The 21,451-nt window shown below is 42.3% G+C and overlaps 1 protein-coding gene across 6 annotated transcripts in view; it reads right to left on the reverse strand.

Annotated features, from left to right (window-relative positions):
- The window catches only part of ARHGEF3 (Rho guanine nucleotide exchange factor 3), a 315,821-nt gene that overhangs the window by 128,343 nt on the left and 166,027 nt on the right, over positions 1-21,451 (reverse strand). For all 6 annotated transcript variants that reach the window (XM_043441932.1, XM_043441929.1, XM_043441928.1 and 3 more), the window contains one exon: positions 17,129-17,191. In XM_043441932.1, the coding sequence (XP_043297867.1) occupies positions 17,129-17,191 (63 nt within the window). The remainder of the gene's footprint in view (positions 1-17,128; positions 17,192-21,451) is intronic.

The raw sequence follows: 21,451 nt of genomic DNA on the forward strand, positions 1-21,451 counted from the left end.
TGGACAGGCCTAGACCTGCTGGGCCCTCAGAGGGGGGCTGCTGGAGCCTTGCAGGGAGCAAGGCATGGGGACCACCGCTGCCCGGCCCTGTGCTCAGCCCAGAAGCTTCTGCCAGACGGCTCTCTCTCTCTCCTCAAAGCCAGAAAATGTGCCTCACTCAGACACTTCCTCCTCTCTCTTTTCTAAGGGTCACTGGAACCTCCTAACCTGGTTTTTGTGGGTTTTGTTTATGTTTTTTGCTCTTTCTCATCCAAATAGCTCCAGTATAAGCAGCAGCAGCTTTACTTCCACTGGTCTGTACCTACAATATTTCTCAAGTGGCCCCTGAAACCCACACACAGCACCAGGTGTGCTGAAAAGTCAGCCTCCTCTAGCCACGCTGATGCAAATGAAGAAATACAGATGCTCATTCATAGCTTGAAATGGGGGACTGCAAGTCCCTGACCTCCTCACCCATCCACCATTTGGGGATTTATAAGGGATAGCACAGAGATGAAGGTGTGGGGAGGGGGCTGGGAGCTGGAAACAGCTGTCCTTTAAGTATGAGAGAGGCAACATGAACCTCGAAAATGACTAAGAACCACAGAGAACCTCTATATGCCACAAATCCCACCCCCCTCTCCTGTGCTCACTTTGAACTTATATCTGCCAAACAGCTACTGCTGGGCCAACTTCAAACCACTTTTACAGAGGTTGGGGAAAAACTCCTCCCCCAAATCCTTGCTCTTGTTCCAGGGGCTGAACAAAAAAGCTTTTCTGAAGATTATTTTGCTGGGCAACATGGCACAAAGAAAGCAGTCCACCACTTGCAGTCTGAAGGTCGACAGTACTGCTCTTGTCTGAATGTGTGGCTCCTCTATGAGGGCAAGGCTGGGCCATCCCCCACACCCTCCAGGGATCTCCGTGGCAATGTGCATCATTCATTTAAACACTCATGCAGGACAAGGCTGCTGTGGGCAGCTGACCAAGGCTGACCAGCAAATTACATCTCTTGCCTTTCCTTTGGCCCTGCCATTATGATTATTATTACTATTTTTTTTTTTTTTTTAGGTCAGTGAAAATGTTATCACCACTCCTCCACTGGAAAATGTTTGTGGTTGCAGCAAAGGACCTCTGACAACTGCTGACAAAGGATTCAAAAATCCTAGGCACAGGAGAAAAAAACAAATCCCCCTAGCTAAAACTCCTGTAGGTTTTTCCACTTCATTTAGGCTGTGTCCACTGGGCTGCTTCATTAGAACTCTGCTTTCACTCCTACTCACATGAAGGTTTTTGTTTTGTTTTTTTTCTGGGAATCACAGCTGGTGTGTTTTAAAAAGCCATCTGTTATGGACTGAATGTGTGTGTCCCCTCAAACTCATATTTTGAAGTCCTAAACCCCAACGTGATGATGTCTGAGAGTGAGGCTATGGGAGGTTTTAGGTTTAGATGAGGTCCTGGGGGTGGGGTCCCACAAGGGGATTCGTGTCCTCAGAAGAAAAGGAAGGGAGACCAGAGCTCTCTCTTTCCACCCTGTGACGACACAGAGAGGAGGAGAGAAAGCAGTCCTCTGCGAGCCAGGAAGAGGACCCTCACTAAGTAACAGACCTGCTGGAAACCTGACCTTGGGTTTCTCAGCTTCCCGAACTGTAAGAAATAAATATCTGACCCAGAACCACCTTGGGGAGCGGAGTGAGAAAGAAAGGAATGTTCTTGTTTAAGCTATTATGGTATTTTGTTATACTAGTCTGAGTTAAGATTAATTAAAGAGCCATCCTAATTAAAGAAGAGTCCAGTGTTTGCCATGGTAAGAAATGGGAAAATATGCATTGGTGCCTCTAACTGCTTAGTTATTCTTCCATCATACAAGGAGTTGGAGAGAAGGACTTGAAGCCACATGATTGTATGAGCGAACTTAGATATCAGTCTCCCATTATTAACTGATATCTAATGAATTTACTTTCTACTCAACTATCTGAAAAACCCATGGTACTCAAAATATCATGGACCCCGGGCATTCTGGCACTGAAAATGATGTACTCTTACCTCTTACTATTTTATTGATGAGGAAACTGAGGACCAGAGAGGTGAAGCAACAAGGTCTTATAACTACACAATGATAGAAGTCAAAATAAAACCTAAGTCTCCTAATCCACGCTGAGAAGTGCCCATTCAAGACAAGGTAGTAAAGATGCAAAGCTCTCCACATGTCCCTCAAACCCATCTGCTTCACAACCAGCTAAGTCGTGGACATCGTCGTCGTCATCATCATCATCATCATCAGGAAAGTGACACAGCCTCATACTGGCCGTCTGCATCTAACCTTGGCCTCCTCTGAGCCATTCTCTGCTCAGCGGCCTGAGGAGTCTTCTCAAAATGCAACTCATACCCTTGCTTACCCTCTCCCCTACCAATCAGTGATTCTCTACAGTTCTTAGGATAACAGCCTCATTCGTGAGCAAGTTCTTAGAGATTCTACATGGTCTGGCTCCTGTTGACTGCCCTAGTCTTACTACATACCATCCACTGGCCACACATGCCTTTAAAGCAGCATGCCCCAGACGACCACAGGACCTCTGCACATGCTATTACCATGCTGCACCTCTTCTACTCTCCCTGTTAACCTAGTTAACACCCGCCTTCTTTCCGATCTCACTTCCCCAAAGAAGCTTTTCTTGACCTTTCATGACTTGATCAAGGTCCTTGGTTAAATGATCTCATAGCTACATGCTTCCTGTGCTTCTCTTTCCAGTTGTTATTATATTCTTGTTACTGTGATTTTTAACTAATATCTACCTCATCACCTTGCCCTGCCTGTTCCCCATTTTACCCTCTCATCGCCACCACAGTGTGAGTGTCAGAGATGCCCAATCAACATGACTGTGAATAAAAGAATAAATGAGGAAAAGATTTTAAAAATACGTGTAAGGCCCTCAAGAACTTAGAGTTTAGAAATGGCTTCTGAGTCACCTGTACATCAGGAAGCTAGTCAAGGATCAATGCCACTTATGGCAGACCTTTCTAGGAGACAGGGAAATGATTCAGTAGCCTTTTCGCAGAAGCATGCTTGCGTCTGTAGGACCACATCACATAAAATATAATAACATTTCAAGATCTGCTCAGTAAAATGTCCCTCTTCTGCCAACAACCTAAGACCTTCAGTCAAACATAAACTCCCAAACTAAACAAAACCTCTAGGGTCCCAACGGCAATTTTGCCCCTTACTGTGGTTTCCCGAGACCCCATAAATCAAGCCTTTCATTATATACCACATAGAGATAACCCTCCCTTCATGCCATCCCTGTTTTCAGACACATTCTTCATGCCTGTCGCCAACAGCCAGCTCATTTCTCATTTCAGACACTCCTCCACTTCCCTGCGGGGACAGCAAGCACATGACAAGCCTATTTCTGCAATCAGACAATAACGTAAGTGAAACTTCAGCCTCAATTGCCGGTTGTATTGCAGAGAGGGACCATCAGGAGGGACGGAGCAAAGCTTAAAGCAGCAGCAAGGCAGAGAACACGATGTGGCAAAGCCTGGGCTGGACATAAAGACGTGTTCTGCTGTGGAAAAGAGAGCAGGGTGAGGTGTCAACAGTGATGAAGAAAAGGCACTTCAGGAACATAATTATGAGCAAACCCTGTTCTCTTGTGAAGGCGAAACAACATGATATAACCACAGGACAGGAAGATAATGTACAGTATTTCAAAGCCCAGGATTTTTCAGCTAGCCATAATATTCAAATGTGTGAAAAACCAAACCATGGTAAAGAAGGGGTTTTCTCTCTTCCATCTCCTCTTTGAAATTTAGCCAGTTCCTATGGCTGATGAGGTACCACGGAACTTGGACATCTTGCTCAAAGTGCAGTCACCTCTGTTAGCCACAGATAAATCATCTGCCTTTTGGGTTATTTGCAAATTTTTTTAAAAAGCCACCTTTTAAGTTATTAGCATGAATGAGCTGAATAGATCATCAGGTTCATTTCTGGGTCCATTCAGCACCTCTATTTAGTTTTCCACTGTCTTTGAAGTTTATAGTCAATAAAAGGCACTTTAAACCACAACCTTATTTACCTTTTTCAAGTAAGATAAGCTAAACACACAAAGCTAGAGGGGGTAGGTCAGTACAGCAGGTGGCCTGCATCACTTTGCCAGGTGAGGCTCCTCCACTAACCCTGGAAGGAGAATGGGACAGAATTCCACCCAAGTCCAGTTGAGTTAACCTGGCACATTCCCAGGTCCCACAAAGCCGGGTCTCTCCAAAGTGGCTCCCTTATTTTCTTCATGTATTGAGAGTGCTCAGCAGTAAAAAGATCTGCCTGCCAATGTAGGAGACACAAGAGATGGTGGGTTCGATCCCTGGGGTCAGGAAGATCCCCTGAAGGAGGAAATGGCAACCCACTCCAGCATTCTTGCCTCGGAAAGCCCACAGACAGAGGAGCCTGGCAGGCTGCAGTCCATGGGATCACAAAGCGTCGGACACAACTGAGAAACTGAGCAGAAGCTCAGAACGCTTCTTGAGAATATGCTCGAGAAGGCAAGACAAGCTCACATTTCAATGTCATTGCCCAACACAGTCCAGGGCGAGCTGCAATTAATGTCCAGTAGCCCACTGTTTTAACTGGCCTGGAATACACTCCTTTTCATTAACTGGGATCATCCGGAGATAAGCGTATCTGACAAACTCCCTGCATGTCTCTCTCCTCCTCTTCCCACGCGGTGGGCACCAGGAACAGGGCCTTGTGCTCAATGAATACCGACCGGTTAGATGGAAAGGAACTGAGACTTCATAGGGGGAATGCTTTTCATTGTAACAGAAAATTTCCGTTCCTACCATTATCCTGAGAGATTCCTGCAGCACAAAGTGAGTGAAATATTAAAGCGTTGGCATCAACGATTCCACATCTGTAGAAATCACATGTACATTCCACACTTATATCCTCTTATCTCCAGGCTGATTTATATCATTAGCTCATAAAAACCTGGCATTATGTTCACTTATCTCGCTTTGTACACCACACAGTCTCTTCAGATAGGCCTTGGTTTTGCCTCTTGTTTTATGGATTTTCTTCCAAAAGGAGAGAACGCAAACATGTTTGTAGAGGAAGACAGATATTCTTACAATGTCACCAAGATAAATCCAGTTCATGTTTATAGTAACCTTCTGAAGGTCACAAACATGTTTATAAGGTTATAAACATGAACACTGAAGCGGCCACTCATTCATTTATCTAACAAATATCAAGTAGATGTGCTCTGTGCCAGATATCATCCCCTATGTTGGAAATATGTCAGAAAACAAAATGAGAGCTGTATTGTAGTGTGGACAGATACTAACAAAAAAAAAAAAATGCGGCAGGTGATGATAAATACCATAAAGGAAAAAATACAAAGTCAAGTAGGAAGAGCAGGGAGTGCTAGGGTGGGGTGGGGGTGGGGAATGAAATGCTGCTCTACGGGGGTAAGGGGTGGGGTGGGGGTCGCAAAAGCTGGTCTAAGAATATTTGAGCAGATACCTGAAGGAAAAGGGGAAGTCAGTCACAGGGGGGCCTGAAAGAGCTTTCCAAATGGAGAGAAGCTGCAGTTGCCGAGGCCCTGGAGTGTGAGTGTGGAAGAAGGAAAAGGCCAGGGTGGTGGGAGCACAGGGAAAAGAGTGTGTGTGGAGGTGACGGGGTCCAGGAGTAGCAACGCGACCTCGCTGGGCAGGGCCTCGGGACACGGCAATGACGCCGAGCGAGGAGGGGGATGTGAGAGAAACAGCATGTGATTCAGCCTTGAGACAACCCCTCCAGCTGCTGTGCTGAGAGTGAACAACAGAGAGTCAAGGGGAGAAGCAGGGAAGCCCCTGGAATCATTCAGACTTCCTGGAGAAAACGGGAGCCGGATGAAGGTGGACCAGCTGGAGAAGGTGCCAATGGTGTGGCTGCGGATCTACTGAGAGGCGGAGCTGAGAGGTGTTACCAGCAGTCACCTGCCGATCACGGCAGCTGGGCTCAGAACAAAGCTTTGCAGAATGAAACCAACAGTTGAGGCATTTAGTTAAATATTCCTATTGATTATTATTTACTTATTTAAATACATATTACAACATCTTAAAAATAATTAAAAATTTAAATACGTTTAAAAACAAACTTGTTCCCCCTAAAAAGGTATAGAACTTCCCAACCCCCTTGTTTTAAGCAACCCATAAACATCTTTATTTTCCCCTTCCTGGTATCATTTATTCTCTATGAGAATTTACCAAGTTTACATTGGAAAAAAATCCACTCAACAAATCCTGATAGAGAGCTGGGTCCATACCAGCACTCTTTCCAGCAATGCCAGAAATAGTATCTCTGCCTGTGTCCTGTCCCATGGCCCCTGGATATTTCGCATTATCAACAGCAATTGAGAGCCTGTGTCAGGCATTGTGTCCCAACCCTACTTGCACTATCTTATTGAATCCTTACCGCAACCCTACTGTCACCTGCATTTTCCAGCCAAGGAAACCGTAACACAGAGAGGCTGAACACACTGTGCAAAGTCACACAGCTAGGAAGTGGTGAACCAAAACTGTTAGCTTCTGCCTCCTCCTGGGTTTAACGTACAATCCAGAACACAAATCCTCAGAATTACATTCTCTCTCTCCCTCGGTCACTTTGGGTTGGGCATGTAACGCGTCTCAGCTTCAGCTGCCACATCTACAAAATGAAATATATTCAACTAGATAATCTCCAAGGTTCCTGCCAGGGCTCTTGCTTTGAAACCCAGCGTTGGCTCACTCTATGGAGAGCACAGATGCGAAGCTCACCTGCAAGACTATGACTTCCCAGGGTTAGTTTTCGCCTAAAATCAGCTGAAGTACGTCCACGGCTGAACCTCTGGGCTGATCAGCAAGAAATAAGTCAACTTCAGGCATATTCTCTGGGAGACAAAGTTTAGCAAGCAGAATACATAGTAAAATTTCTTTTTTTCGAAACCAATCCTGATAATTGGATTTATTTCCTTACAGAAAGGAGAAAACCAGTCCTGGGTAAAAAACTAAAACCTGCTTTCTCTGTGATTGGTTAACTTGTAACAAAACGGTATGCAATTCCCACTTGTCTGCAGATGAAGGAATCTTTAAGTTTCTCTTCCTTCAGTGTCCTTGTGCCGACATACAGTACAGTCCAATAAATACCTGTCAACTGAATTAGTGGATGAATCACTTCCATGAATGCACTAAACAATAAACAAGTGAACTCATTAATTCTATAGAAATAAATATCTCCTTGGATAGAATTCATACAGACCTGGCTAGCAAAAGCACCACTTTGGCAAATAAAGGCAAAGAAGATACTTTAGATTTATTGACTTTTGTGTTCAGTAGAAGATTTCAATTTTAGAGGCTGATATTTTGAGGTGTGTGTGGAGTAAAAGAAATCTCATTTATGTAACTAAGAGAAAAGAAAAATGTCAGTCTGCTATAGAAAGAAGCAAAACAAACATTTTTAATTCCCTGCAGGATTTCTAAGGAGTTAACCCAAAACTCTGCCTTTGGACCATTGGAGATAATAAACCTGTGATTCAAACACTTCACCTTCAATACCAGCTATGAATGTAGCTCACAGAGAAACCACTTGCTCATACTGATCAGCTCTCCACAAAATGAGCCAGGCATAGCAGCAGTTAGAGACCTAGGTGGAGGAAGACATGCAAATTCTGAGTATTCTCATGGATCCTTCATTCTTTTTACATTTTTCAAAAGTTCCTCCAAAATACAAGTAATAATCCAATAATGTAAAAAGTTTATATACAATAAATGTTAAGGGAACAAAGTCAATCCACCACCTTTCTTCACAGAGAAGGGGCAGCAGACACAAATAAGAAGAGAAAGAAGAAAGAAAAACAGCTTCTGTTACTGAAACTAGGACTACATAACCAGATCAAAGATGAGGCTTGATGCAATTACATAAGTCATTTAGGGGAAAAACTCAATTAGCTGGGAATAGAAGCCCAGATGGTACTTTCTAACCAAGATTATTTATGTAATTTTCAGGTAGACAGACCCAGGCTATGTTTCAGAAAAAAATAAACTATAAGAAAAGTATTTGCAAACAATTATTTTCTAGTGACTTTTTACTGCAAATAATCTCAGTCAAAATAGAATTAATGATAAACTACAAAAATTTAAAAGCACTTGAGATGTAAATATAACAAGACTTTTCCTTTGAATTTACAACTGTAGTTTCGTATTTTTAACCATGGATGACAGAAAAGGAATATACCTCTGGAGATACACAAGTTTAATAGCTGCCCAGCCTTTATTTAAATGAAGCCCTCATGATGGAGACAAAAGAACCTTTCCTCTCTATTAATTCTCCTGGCCTGTTCAGATCTGCATTTGGAAACAGTTTGGTTTTTAACTGTGTGCACAAAAACTTGAATTATAAAAATGGCAACTTATATTATTCATATTAACTTTAAAATAACCAGTGCACACAGGTACTTTTTTGCATCTGCCTTACTACTTGCTCTGGAATATGAGGATGGTCATTGTAACTGGGAAATACTGGAAACAACAGAAACGCCCCTCAGTGGAGAATGCTGTTAAAATAAACTATGACCCATTGTCTCGTGCAAAAATAAGCAGCAGTTAAAACAATGAGACATATCCTTCACTAAACGAATGGATAAATAAACTATGGTACATCCATACAACAGAATATTATTTCCGTGATTAAAGGAAAAAAAAAAAAAAGAACTCTCAAGCCATGAAAAGACTTGGAGGAGCCTTAATGGCTATTGCCGAGTGAAAGAAGCCAGTCTGAAAAGAACTGCGTGAGGTTCTGGAAAAGGTAAAACTATGGAGACAGTAAAGAGATGGGTGGCTGCCAGGGGCTGAGATGAGAGAGATGAAGAGGCAGAGCACAGGGCGTTTCCAGGGCTATTCTGAAGAGACCATGATGGTGCCTACGTCATTACAAGTGTGTTAAAACCCAGAGAAAGTACACAGCGTGAACCATAACGTAAACTGTGGACTGTGCTTAATAATGATGCGTCAGTGTAGGTCCATCAGTTGCCACGCTGCACCACTCCAGTGGGGGACGTTGATACTGGGGGCACACTGTACATGTGTTAGGGCAGAGGACATATGGAAATTATCTCTACTTTCTGCTTAATTTTGCTGTGAACCTAAAACTGCTCTAAAAAATAGACAATTTAAAAGAAAAAAAAGCAAATTGCAAAGTAAAACAAAAAAATGACAACACGTCTTTACAAAGCCACCACAAACTAACTTTTATAGCTCTATCTATCTATATATCTAAATATCTGGGAGGAGACTAAACTAATAACCAGATTTACCTAAGAAGCTAAGTGGGACCGTGGATGGTTAATGGGTTAGTTAACTTGTTAGTTCTACAGCTCTTTGTTTGATTTTTTTTTTTTAATTGTGGGAATATATAAGCAGTGTTACATGTGTAATTAAAAATAAAATTTTTCAAAAAAAAAATAAATAAAATAAAATTTTTCTTTAAAAATATTTACTTTACAACTTACAGTAAAATATTCAAAAATAAATTACAGATATAATGACATTTTAAATACTTCAGTATTCATCTTTTAAAAACAAGGACATTTTTCTACAATAGCAGAAAAAGCATAAAAGATTTTGTACTAAACTACTGGGGTGAGTTAAGTCATTTATTTAAAAAAGCTAAGCTGGTCTCAAAGAAAAATCTAAATAAACACCAAGAGTTGAGAACTGAACTGATTTAATGCTTATAGCAAAGTCTTTCTAAAAACATTATCATCATTATCCCTATCCTTTAGTTTTATGTAATGTTTTATTTTCCCTCCTTTAAAACACTAACAACCTCATATACCAGCAGGTCAAAATCAATTATATATATATTTTTTAAGTTTTAGTCATTTGAAGTACTAAAGTAATACAGTACAAAGCTTATCATAACAGACTGAGTGTCTTAAACAGGGATTCTTAATTTAAAATTCTCAGAAGCCCAAGGATTGCATGGATTCAATTCAGAGCATCTGCGAGCTTGGATGGAAAAAAAAAAAAAAAAAACCCACTGAAGATCAGTTTTACTAACAAATGAAATTTAGCACTTCCTTTACAAATGGAGACCACAAATCACAGAAGCATTAGCAGACCCATGACTTTATCACCATAAAAATCACTGAGTTTTCAAATCACAGCGTGGCTGGTGAGGGTATTTCAAAATATCATTTACTCTTACCGTTTCATGGAAGGTGTATGAGATGTTGGATTTGTTGCCAGATCTTGTTAATTAATGCCTTAATTAAGAAGCACATATGTAACTCTTACCACAACTTTGTTTTTAAATATTTTGATAACTATATTTCAGTAAAATTGGGTTTTGTTCTAATCATATATTGTATTTTAAGCACATCTAAACAGTCTTGGGGGTGGGGGGAGGTTCAAAGGTTTCACAAGATGCAAAAGGTTAAGAACCCCTGGAACTCAAGCACCCCTTCCTGTAAACCCATTCTCCCAATGTAACCACCATCCACAACGTAGTGTATGTCCATTCCATTCCTTCAAGTGGACACATATATACATAACCATCTAGAGGCATAACTTACACAGTTATGTGCTCTGTAATCATGTTTTACACTTCTATTTTGCAATACATTTAAAAGTCTCTATATAATTTAGTCACTCATGCTGTTTCCAGCTTATGGCTATTATTTTTAAATGCTGTAATAAAACTTCTTGTATACATCTCTTTATATTCTGCTTTTCTTTTTAATTTCATAGTCAGTTCTATGTATGGGACATTTGTGACAATGACATCCTCCAACTGAACCAAAATTGTATTATGAAATCAACAGCAACAATAGCTGGTGTATTTTGTGCTTACCAAGGGCCAGGTACTATATGCTCTACATGAATTAACTTATTTTAATCCTTATAACTCTAAGGCAAGGCACTACTATGATTTCAGGTTACAGGTGGAGAGACTGAAGGTGATTAATCTCTAAACTTCCAAAGTCTGTAATTCTGATGACAAATTCAAACAACTAGGTATACTCAGAATACAGGATCCCTCAATAATCCTGGGCCCCATGGGGGTCACTGAAGGGGGACAAAAGATGATGACTGACACTTTGTCCCGTGATCAGCTTCTGAGAGCATATCCTGAAGCTCCCAGGAATTTCTTTGTCACTGTGCTTTTCAAGAGGTGGATCAAAGAGAAAAGGCCATAGTGAATACACAGTGAAATGACAACCACTGACAACCTGATTGATTAGGCCAAAGGCAAGATAAAGATGGTAAAGAATATGCCTGCCAATGCAGGAGGCGCAGGTTCAACCCCTGGGTTGGGAAGATCCCCTGGAGGAGGAGATGCCAAGGAATTCCCATGTATCTCAGAATTCTTGCCTGGGAAATCCTATGGACAGAGGAGCCTGGCGGACAATAGTCCACAGGGTCACTAAAAGAACTGGACACGACCTAGCAATGAAACAACAGTCACAGCAGCAAGATAAAATGTGCCTATGTCAACAATGAGCAGATCTGCCATCAGAGATTTGGGTTGAGACTCAACACAGGATCTCCACTACTGTAGGCCCAGATAATTTCATAGGCAGCAAGACCAGACTGTAATTCCAAAACAGAAAAAAAAAAAATTCCATCAGGTTAAATATAAATATGCGCTATTGACAACCCAGTCTCAGGGGCAGGCCTGGTCTCCTCGGTGATAAGAGCATTATTAAAATCTCCCACGTAATTCATCAAGGCCTCATGCTGGTCAGGGCAAGGCTAATCTCCCCAGTTAGCAAGTTCCAGAACAGACCAAGAGAAACAAAACCACAGAAATGGTATCTTTTGTAATTATCTGGACTCTGCCGAGCAGAGATAAAATAATCCTGCTGCTGTTTCGTGTCTGGTTTAACATGTCCTAGCAAAAAAACGTCATTTAGCTTCAGTGAGATGGGAAAGCTTTTCCCCCTTCTCATGTGTCAACTCTTGTGCTCTGAGCATCCAAGTAACAGGGTAAGTAACTGGAAAGCCCAGGTTATAGTACTCTGAAAGTGCATGGTTATAAACCTCAAAGAGGGGTTGCCAAAAAGACCAGCTCCACATCCTGTCCATCATCCATCACCAGAAGCCCTGGAGCCAAACGCTTTCTCCTTCCTGTGTTGGAGGCAGCATGGAGAAGCTGTGGGGGCCAGCTCGCCTGGCCTTGAATCTACAAGAACGGGGGGTTTTGAGAAAATTTCTTATTTCTCCAAGCCTCAGTTTTCTCATCTACAAAAAGGGTATGATAACACCCATGGTCACAGGACTGCAGTGAGGGTTAAATGGGTCTCATCCCAACCCCAATTATAGTTCAGCCACCTGCCCCCGCCGCATGGAAACGATGCCCCACCACCAGCTCCATCACCACCTGTCCCTCCCTGCCAGGTAAGAGAGATCCTGGGCTCTGAAAGGGCAACAGAAGGGGCTCCTCCCAAACAGGAGGTGTTATCAAAAGTCCCACATAAGGCCGCGCTTAGCAAGGGACCAGAGATATAGCTGAAAGAGAATGTGGCAAAGACAACTGAGAACAATCCCCCCTTCCGAGCTTCCACACAAGATGCTCAAAGGCTCTGAACTAAATTTCTACCTCTCACTGCCAGAAGGGGTATAAACCTGTGAACAGGTTTAAAACATATTCATTCCCTTTTAGCCAGGAATTTTATATTTTACCCTACTGATAAAAGAATCACACAAAGATATTCTTGGATGCCCATCAGTGGTATTTGTAATAGTAAAAAACTGCAACTTATCTAAATATCCAAGGAAGGACTGGCTAAATAAACTTGGTGCATCCATTTGACAAAGTATGGTTATTTAAAATAATGTTATTGAAGAATGTTTCAGGTTGTGGTGACATGATTTCAGTATAGTAAATGGAAAATACAGGAATAAATTAATATGTGTTATGATCACCATTAAAACTGTGTGCTTACATAAACTTTAAAAGTCGATTGATAACATATGTGCTATTTAGGACTACATGTACATAGCAAGTTTATAGACAGGGAAGGCAACAATAAACATAAACACGGCAGAGCAAGGGATTTTTTTTAAGGGCCTGTGGAGTCATTAAGGGCACATGTCTTTAGTTGGATTGGTAGCTACCTGGAATTTTTTTTTTTTTTGCTACCTGGAATTTTACATTATCCTTTATACCACTTTGTATGCCTGAAATATTTCATAATTAAACAGTTTTAAGTGAATGTGTATATAATACTAGAAAGGTAATACACCGAAATGTAGCCACTACTTTGAAGCAAGAATATAGTGAATTCTAGTGTTCACATTTTCCAAATCTGCAACAAAGAGCATATACTCCTTTTTATCGTGTACACTGTTTCTTCCTTGGAAACCGTTCCTGTGCCTATCCCAACATTCGTATATTTTTTGATAAAGGATGTTTGATGCTAAGCAGTGCCCTGCATCAGGGTCACACCTGGCTCTTCTGCCAAGGGCCTTGATTGAGGGACCATGAAACCCAGCTCTTCACTCAGGAGTCTCTCGCCCACTAGAATTCAAACGAGAAAAGTGCTGTGGGGGAAGCGATGTCCCTGAAACCATCCCACTCATATCCTTTGACGTGAGAGAAGATTTGTAGGCGGCTTCTGGGAGCATTCTCCACTCTGCAAATTGTTCTCAAAAGTGTTAAAAAATATAGTCTGCTTCCCCCACCCCTCTGGAATAGTTTGCGTTCTATCCTGCCAGGAAGCCGGGGGCTCAGCCAGTGGACTGGGTAAAGTGGTGGGAAAAAATAGAGACCAATTATATTGTCAACTAGTGTAGACTCTCCAGTCACAATTCATTTTTCACCAAGAACTGGAGGTGGAGGGTGGGAGAATAATTCTGCGGAGATATGTCACCATGCCTTAAGACCCTTCCAGTTTCCTTAGAGGAACTCTTCACGTGGGGTCTTGGCTGGGCTCTGTGAGGCCCACAGAATCATATGTCAATCTTGTAAAATTGTCTGGAGCCCAGTGCTATCATCAGATTCTCAAAACAGTCCATGACACACCCCGCCCCCCAAACAACTGAGGATCCCTGTTCTGTAAGGATACACTCTTTTCTTTTAGCTTACCCACTCCTGTTTGGTGTCTAAGTTCAAGTTCAATAGGAGGTTACAGGAGAGTTCAGAAGGAAAACCCTCTAGCAGGCACTACCAGAATTGTCATCTGAGTCTTTAAAATAAAGCAAGATGTCAACGGGAATGTTTAGTGTTATCCACAATCAGACACCAATATATGCTTGTAATCAAAGGGGGAAAGTTTTTGTTTTAATACTTCCCAACTTTACATCACAGATATATTTCTAGAAAGGGGGTACGTGTGTTGAATTCCACATACACACTGGGAAGATCCACTCTTTTCATTGTTGTTACAATTCACTAACCAGTAAGTATTTATGAAGACCTCATTGTGCAGCACTGGGCTAGGACTCAATGGAAACTTGACCACGATCCCCCAAAGATCCCTGTCCCCCATTCAGCAACTTCATGTTCAAGCATACATCTGGTGAACATCTTTCCACTTATGAGGTGGAATCAAAATTGAGAGTTAACTAATGTTACTTTCCCAAGCCCTCACATCTTCCGGTATGAGTCATCCACTGGAACCCACCTTTTTTATCAGATACTTTCCACTACACATAGAAACAGGCTCAAAAAAACTCTTCATTAATGCTGCTGTGACTCTACTGGACATCACCATTTAAAAAGCACCTTTGAGGAGACTACAAAGCCATTTATCTATTAATTCATGGGACTCAGATATTTGCTCAGACATTGCAGCCTTTATGGCTACAATCTTCTCATGAGTGGTTGCATCCACCACTTCATTCACCTTGTCTCTACCAAGTACCTGTTAGTGCGAGGCACTGAAAATCCTCCGTGGCCACATGTGTATCTGTCCCACAGCCCGTCATCTCTGTACGGCTTGGACTGTCAGTAAACTCGCAAAACACCAGTTTTCATGTCCTCTAACAGTTCTAGGACTCTTTTAAGTTTTATAATGATTATAATATTACATGACAATATTTGGAGGGAACTGCCCAGGTTCTGGAATCTGTTTGCCAAGAATCAGGAAAAAATAACAGACAAATCAGAAAGGAATTTGGCCACAGGTGAATCCCTAAGCATAAACGTAGACTCTTCCATGAAAGTCTCTTTACTGTGACAAAACATGATATGATATGGTTAAGAGATATAGCAAGGGAGGGAGATGTATCTTTTGTGGCTGCATAAGGAGAAAAGACATCAAATAACTCATTATATGAGCTTAGATGACTCTGATCAGAAGGTAAGGTCATGGATGCCAATTGACACAAAAACCAAATCACAACTCATGATTGCAAATAATCCTTTCATGTAAAAGCGTTTAGTAGTTCTTTGAATAAAGCTTCTAGAGACATGTTTTTCTGAAAAATAAACATAGTTCAGGAAAAATGTAGCATGAGGCATGATCTTAGAAATGATCTAGGTTAAAGTCTTATTGAATCACTACAGTTCCCTGGGCCTCTACTTCATTTTCAAAGTAAGGGGACTGGACTATATGATGGCTAAGGGCTCTATATATTCTGAACATCAACAATCCTAATAATTGCCACAAAGTTAAAAACATTTGCAAACACCAGAAAACTTGTCAATAAAGAAAGTTCCAAAAAAAAAAAAAGAAAGTTCCAAAGACTTCACTTGTCAACAACAAAAGATTCAATGAGTAAAGTAAAAGCAAGAAGAACATCGTCTTTTTTGTCCTATTACCATAGCAACAGAATAAACTGGTCCAACCCACCAATCTGATGGTCTGAAGACTGGAACAAACACCATGTGGCAAATAAAGATGTGCGAATACATTAACGCTAGCTAGCACAGGATCCCTCCATCACAGCTATGTGCATCATAGAAAACTCTGCCACAATTAAAAATAACTAAGAGAGCATTGCTTATATGGGTAAACAAATGTTATCAGGTGAGAACCCAGTAATCTGTGTTCAAAGGAGCTTCAAATTTTTACAATGGTTTAAAGACTGGATCTCAAAATTGTTTTTTAACAGATGAGGCCCATAGAGAGGAACTGACTTGCCCAAGATGACATCATTAGTTACAGACAGAGCCAGCACCATGACCCAGTTCCTAATTCTTAGCATAAAAGCCTCAGCTCACAACAGTGGCTTTCGCGGTGTCTGTAGAGGAGGAGGACCAGGCCCTAACGTTAGATGGATCCACCATGCATGCATGATGATTAAAGTTCCAGGGAGTGTGAACAATGAACAGACATGGGGAGCACAGTGGGTGCCAGAATCCTGACCCCCAGTCCCTAGACAATGAGAGCATCAGATGCCTAGGGAGTCTTCCCAACTGTGTCACTGGGGAGACAAGGAGGCCACACAAAGAAAATTACTGAAATTCAGCATCCAAAGATGTGGGCCTGAAAAAATCCAAGAAAGCTTTTGACCTCTGTCATCACTAGCACAGTTACCAGGTCACTCAAACATCTTTGGCAAACTTCCACTTTTAAAGGAAAACACAGTGAGGTTAACATTTGGTGAGTGTCTACTATGGACCAGGCTACGTGGTTGGTACTCTCACTTTTACTGTTTTGTGTGATCCTCACAACAATTCTGTAAGTCTTTTCCACTTGAGGAAACAGAGGAGAAGATAGGTGTCATACAAATCTAAGTATAGAATCTTCATTCAAACGAAGCTGTTGAAACCAAAGCCACTCCCTCAGCCATGCTGCCGGACACTTCTGGCCTTTGAGCCACGCAGCTGCTTGAGTAGGGCCAATCTGCCAACTTCCTCCAAAGGGGGACAAACATCTGATCCACCTTTAGTAGCCAGTCTCTAACACGGCACAGCGGCCTTTATCTAGATTCTATCCAGATGCACTGATTTCATCATTCATTTTATGAGAGAAAAGACACAAGCAATAAACAAGCGGCTTGGAAGTTTAAGCTGACCACACAGCTTCTTCCAGTAAGATGAAAAAAAATTTTTTTAACATTTCCCCCCAGATCCCAACCTCCGTAACTGAATCCTGGAAGCCCACCTAAAGCCCACACCATGTTAACAAATACATTCAGAGATGAGAGGTGGTCCCATGCCAGGGGATGTAGGAAGGACTGTACTTACACTTATATCAAGACTACAAAGGCTAACCGCATCTTCATCCTGGGGGCTCTGCTTCCGTTTCCGCTGTGAAATAAATAATAAAACAAAGTTCAAATGTAAACAAGGATTATGACTTCGATTAAGGAAAGAAAAAAATGCAATCAAATAGCACACGTAATCCTTATCATTTCTACCATGTTACGCAAAACCTTAGACCGAGTTCTAAGAAAGCCTAAGAAATTACAGGAAACAATTAAGCTCTGGGATAACTGATTTGCATTACTGTTCTTATTCAAGCCGCTACAGTTTGTTTCTCTTTATAGTTTCTTTTCTTCTAAATGTCTCTGTATGGCAAGACTTGGAAATTTAGACACAGAGTTCGGATTTTTATTAACATGGAAGAAGACATTAGACTGCAAATAATCTAATTCACTTAAAGATATTCCATTTTTAGAGCTGCTTTGTACATGTGTAAGTTAAATTTGTTCTAAACTTCATCCAGGGTGCCGATGTCATCACAGAACCAGGATGTTGGAAGGAACCTTAGACATCTTCTCCAACCTTCCCATTTTAGAGCCATAAACACCAAGACTCAGAAGAGTCACTATTGCAACTGAAGAAAACTATATTTGAAATGAATTTATGACCATGGAAGTCTATGGGGTTGGAAAAATGTATTATCCTCTGTATAAAAAGAAGAGAAACTCCATTCACAAACACAATCAAGCTCTTCAGAGACACATATACTTCTCTTTTGCATCTCTAGCTTAACCAATCAGGTAAGGATTTCTCGAGTCTCTAATTTGTGACTTGCTAAGTCCCCTACTTGGTAGAAAGCTGCTGGCGGACCAGAATCCCTGGTATGAGGTTACAGTGGAGTGGTATGCGAAACAGTTGGACTCTTCAGCCCTCAAAGAAGTCCATCACCTCCTGCCCTTTCTCCTCTATTAGATGATGAGTGTGAACACAGGCAGATGCTGGAAAGTACCCAGTCCTTATCTGTCCTAGACTGTCTCACTATAACTCTTCTATCATTTCTTTAGCTCAACAAAGATTTGTTGAGCACCTATTATGCACCGGGTCTTGTGTTTGCTCCTAGGAATGCCAAGATTGGCAACTTCCCTAGTTAAGGAACTCATATTAACTCACATAATTATCATATTCCTGTAAGAGACTCAGACTCTGGTGTGATTAGAATGCAGTAAGATCCAATTATCCTAGGGAAAGTCACTTCACTTGCCTGAGTCACCCTTTCTCAACTCTAAGGTGGAGGTGGTAACATAAGCTTTTATTCTCCAAGAGGGCGAAGTAAATACAGTGACGTGTGTTAGCACGCAGCAGAGGGCCTGGAGCACAGTGAGGGGGTAATTAGCTTGGCCTTGGTGGGAGCTGGGGGTGTTTTCTCAGGGGAGGAGGCATTTGAACAGGTCTGACGGATGAATTAAGAGTTTGCCAGACACAGATGGGGAGGAGACTGGGGCATCTTTTCCATAACCAGCTACCTAGATGTTTCAAATCCTAAAGCTTAACATGGTTCCCTACAGAGTATGGAGTGGTAGATCCCATATATCATTCCACTTGAGCAGTGGAAGAATTTAGAGATCCAATGCTAGGCGCCAGGATCCTCAATCAGCCATTCTGAGATACTATCCAAGAATCTTCACTAACAAGTCCACCATGTGACTGGTGATTGTCAGGGAGTTAAATACTCCACTCAAGGGCTTTGGGGGAGCCCCAAGAGGACGCTGAGAGCCGCCTGTCATTTTTGGGGGGGGGGTGCTGCTTCATGTTTGTGTAGGGACATGACCCATATTGATTCATCATTCAGTTACAATTAAAAGTGGCACTGTGGTGTCATTGAAGCCAATTCATTGGCCTGTATTTATATCCTGACTTTGGAGGCAATTACGGCAAGGCATAGTTCCCATTCTATAGGTAAATAAATTGAAGTTAGGAGAGATAAAGAAATGGCTCCCAAGTTACGCAGCTATGGTATAACACCCTGAATCCAAGATTCGAATTCCTAGGGCAAAACCCTTCACACACACACACACACACACACACACACACACACACACCATTTTAAGCACACTTGGCAAACAGGTTATGACTCATTTGCCATTCGGAATGCCTGGCAGCGTCCACCTCAAGTGCTATATCAAGAAGGATTTCACAGCACAGCAAGTGAGGGAAGGCCGCACTCAAGCAGTAGCGTGTGCTGGGGTAAAAGAGGAGGGATGTCTGCGTGGCGCCCCGCCACCCAGGACAACCTAGCCATTTCCTGAGCCTGGCTTCTCTTGCCTTCAGAGGATGCAGAATTAGACCTGCACTCTTGGGAAATCCCATGAGAGGGCGGAGGCTCTGGGATGCTATCTGTAAAGTGGCCATTAACCACCAGGTCAGGCTGTCCTGAGGATCACAGAAGATATGTATGCAGCATCTGGCACAATGGCTGGCATGTGGTAAGGGCACAATACACGGTGGCATTTTACCCAGTATTACCCAAACCGTAAGCGACAGAGATGTATGCCGCTATCTGGTGTTGTTAGATTATGGAATTTTATGATGCTACAGTTCCATTGTGAGGGCTCAATGATTTTGTCAACATGACACATTTACAGTGGCCTGTTACCCCAGAAGTCCCAGCCTAGTGAAGGAGAGAGGACACTGACAGAGGCCCTTTCTCTCATGGGCATGCAGCCCTCTCCAGACCAACTCAATATATCACCCAGGGTTGGAACACACCCTCCTGAGCATCACTAACCCTAGATGCTTCTATGCATCCCAAGAGCCAAATGCAGAAGACAAAAGGCCTCTAGTGGCCTTTAAAGTAAGCCATAGCAAGTTAACCTGGGATAGAAGATCTCCTTAAGAAACCCACCCATTTTACAAAGTAAAATCTGCATGGATTATCAAAGTGGGTGTTCCTTTCAATTTCCATTGCATAGGGTGCTAACTGACCATGGTCAGCAACACAGAAGGAGTCTGCAATTTAAACTTTGGGCCCAACGCAAACACCTTCCAGGGTCACTAGGTCGTGTGCTCATTTGCTGTGTTCACTGAGCACTTCCCATGTGCGAGGCCCTGCTCTGGGTGCTAGGATCCAGCAGTGAACCAGGCAGGCATGCTCTCTTCCCACTAACTGGGAATAAAAAGAAAACAAAGTATTTCATTAGACTGCGATCTCTGCTGTGAATGATTCAGAGAAGCTGTAGAGACAGAGACCAGCAGGAGAGACCCACTTCAGAGAGATACTTTAACTTTCTGTTTTCGGGTTGAATTTCTTATGAGACGCAAGCACACAGAGGCAGGATTTAGTCGGTCACGATCACATTCTTAGAACAGGCTACAGTACCTAGCGCCTAGCCAACTCCCCCAGAAGAGTATTTCTTCACTTGTTGTTGATACTTCTGACCCTGCTCCCTTTGAGAAGCTTGTCTTCTTCACAATTACCCAACTTCGGGGAAGGAGGGCACAGTGGAGGGGAACAAACGGGTACCCATCCCACCAGCCCAGCACCACCCTTCCGGGCGCATCAGAAGTCATGGAGAGATGACCTGGGGCAGCTCGGAGGGAGGAAGAACTCTGTGTGTGAAACCCCTGCATTTACACACTTGGTCTCATGGGTTCTCAGCCTATCTGAAGAGCCAGAGACCCACCCTGTTATTCTTGTCACATTCACTGAGGCGAATGCACAGTCCAGTTCCCTTTCAACTATGAAAAACAGTGCGCCGTGGGTGAGCCCACGGTGCTGTAGTCTGGGCTCTCTGATTTGAGTGCATAACTTAAAACCCCAGCGTCCTGAGCTGAGCAGTAGGTCAATGAATAATCTCTGAATGAGTGACTAAAAAAAGAATAAATAAAGGAGGCCCGTGTTCTTGGGGCGACACCCTTCCCTTCCGCTAACCACCTGGCTGCCAAAATTAAATCAAAACCTCAAAAGCAAAGATCACTGAAGGCTAAAATTCTTCAACCTCAAATTTCCTTGGGGACTCAAAACATGCAAGTTCAAGCTACGATTTTTGCTTTTCAAATAAGAGACTCTTTTTCTTAACCAGCAGAGACATTTATTTTCCTTAAAGTATATAGATAAGTTTAAAAAAAAAATTACAACTGTTCAGACATTGGTCCAAGTGGACCACTGGTGATTTTCACTTCTCATGTGAGAAGAAATGTCAGGTCTGTTCAAGGGCAAGGCACACCCATGACTAGGCAGCAAGCATGCACTTTCCCAAGCAACACCATGAGCACCCAGCCTCTGTGCTTCAGGAGCAACGAATCCAGGATTGATAACAGCCTGAAATGAAATGAAACAGCTGGCTGAATCCAGCCATAAGCGACCTG

Source organism: Cervus canadensis, chromosome 22 (assembly GCF_019320065.1).
Source record: "Cervus canadensis isolate Bull #8, Minnesota chromosome 22, ASM1932006v1, whole genome shotgun sequence".
Classification (NCBI taxonomy): domain Eukaryota; kingdom Metazoa; phylum Chordata; class Mammalia; order Artiodactyla; family Cervidae; genus Cervus; species Cervus canadensis.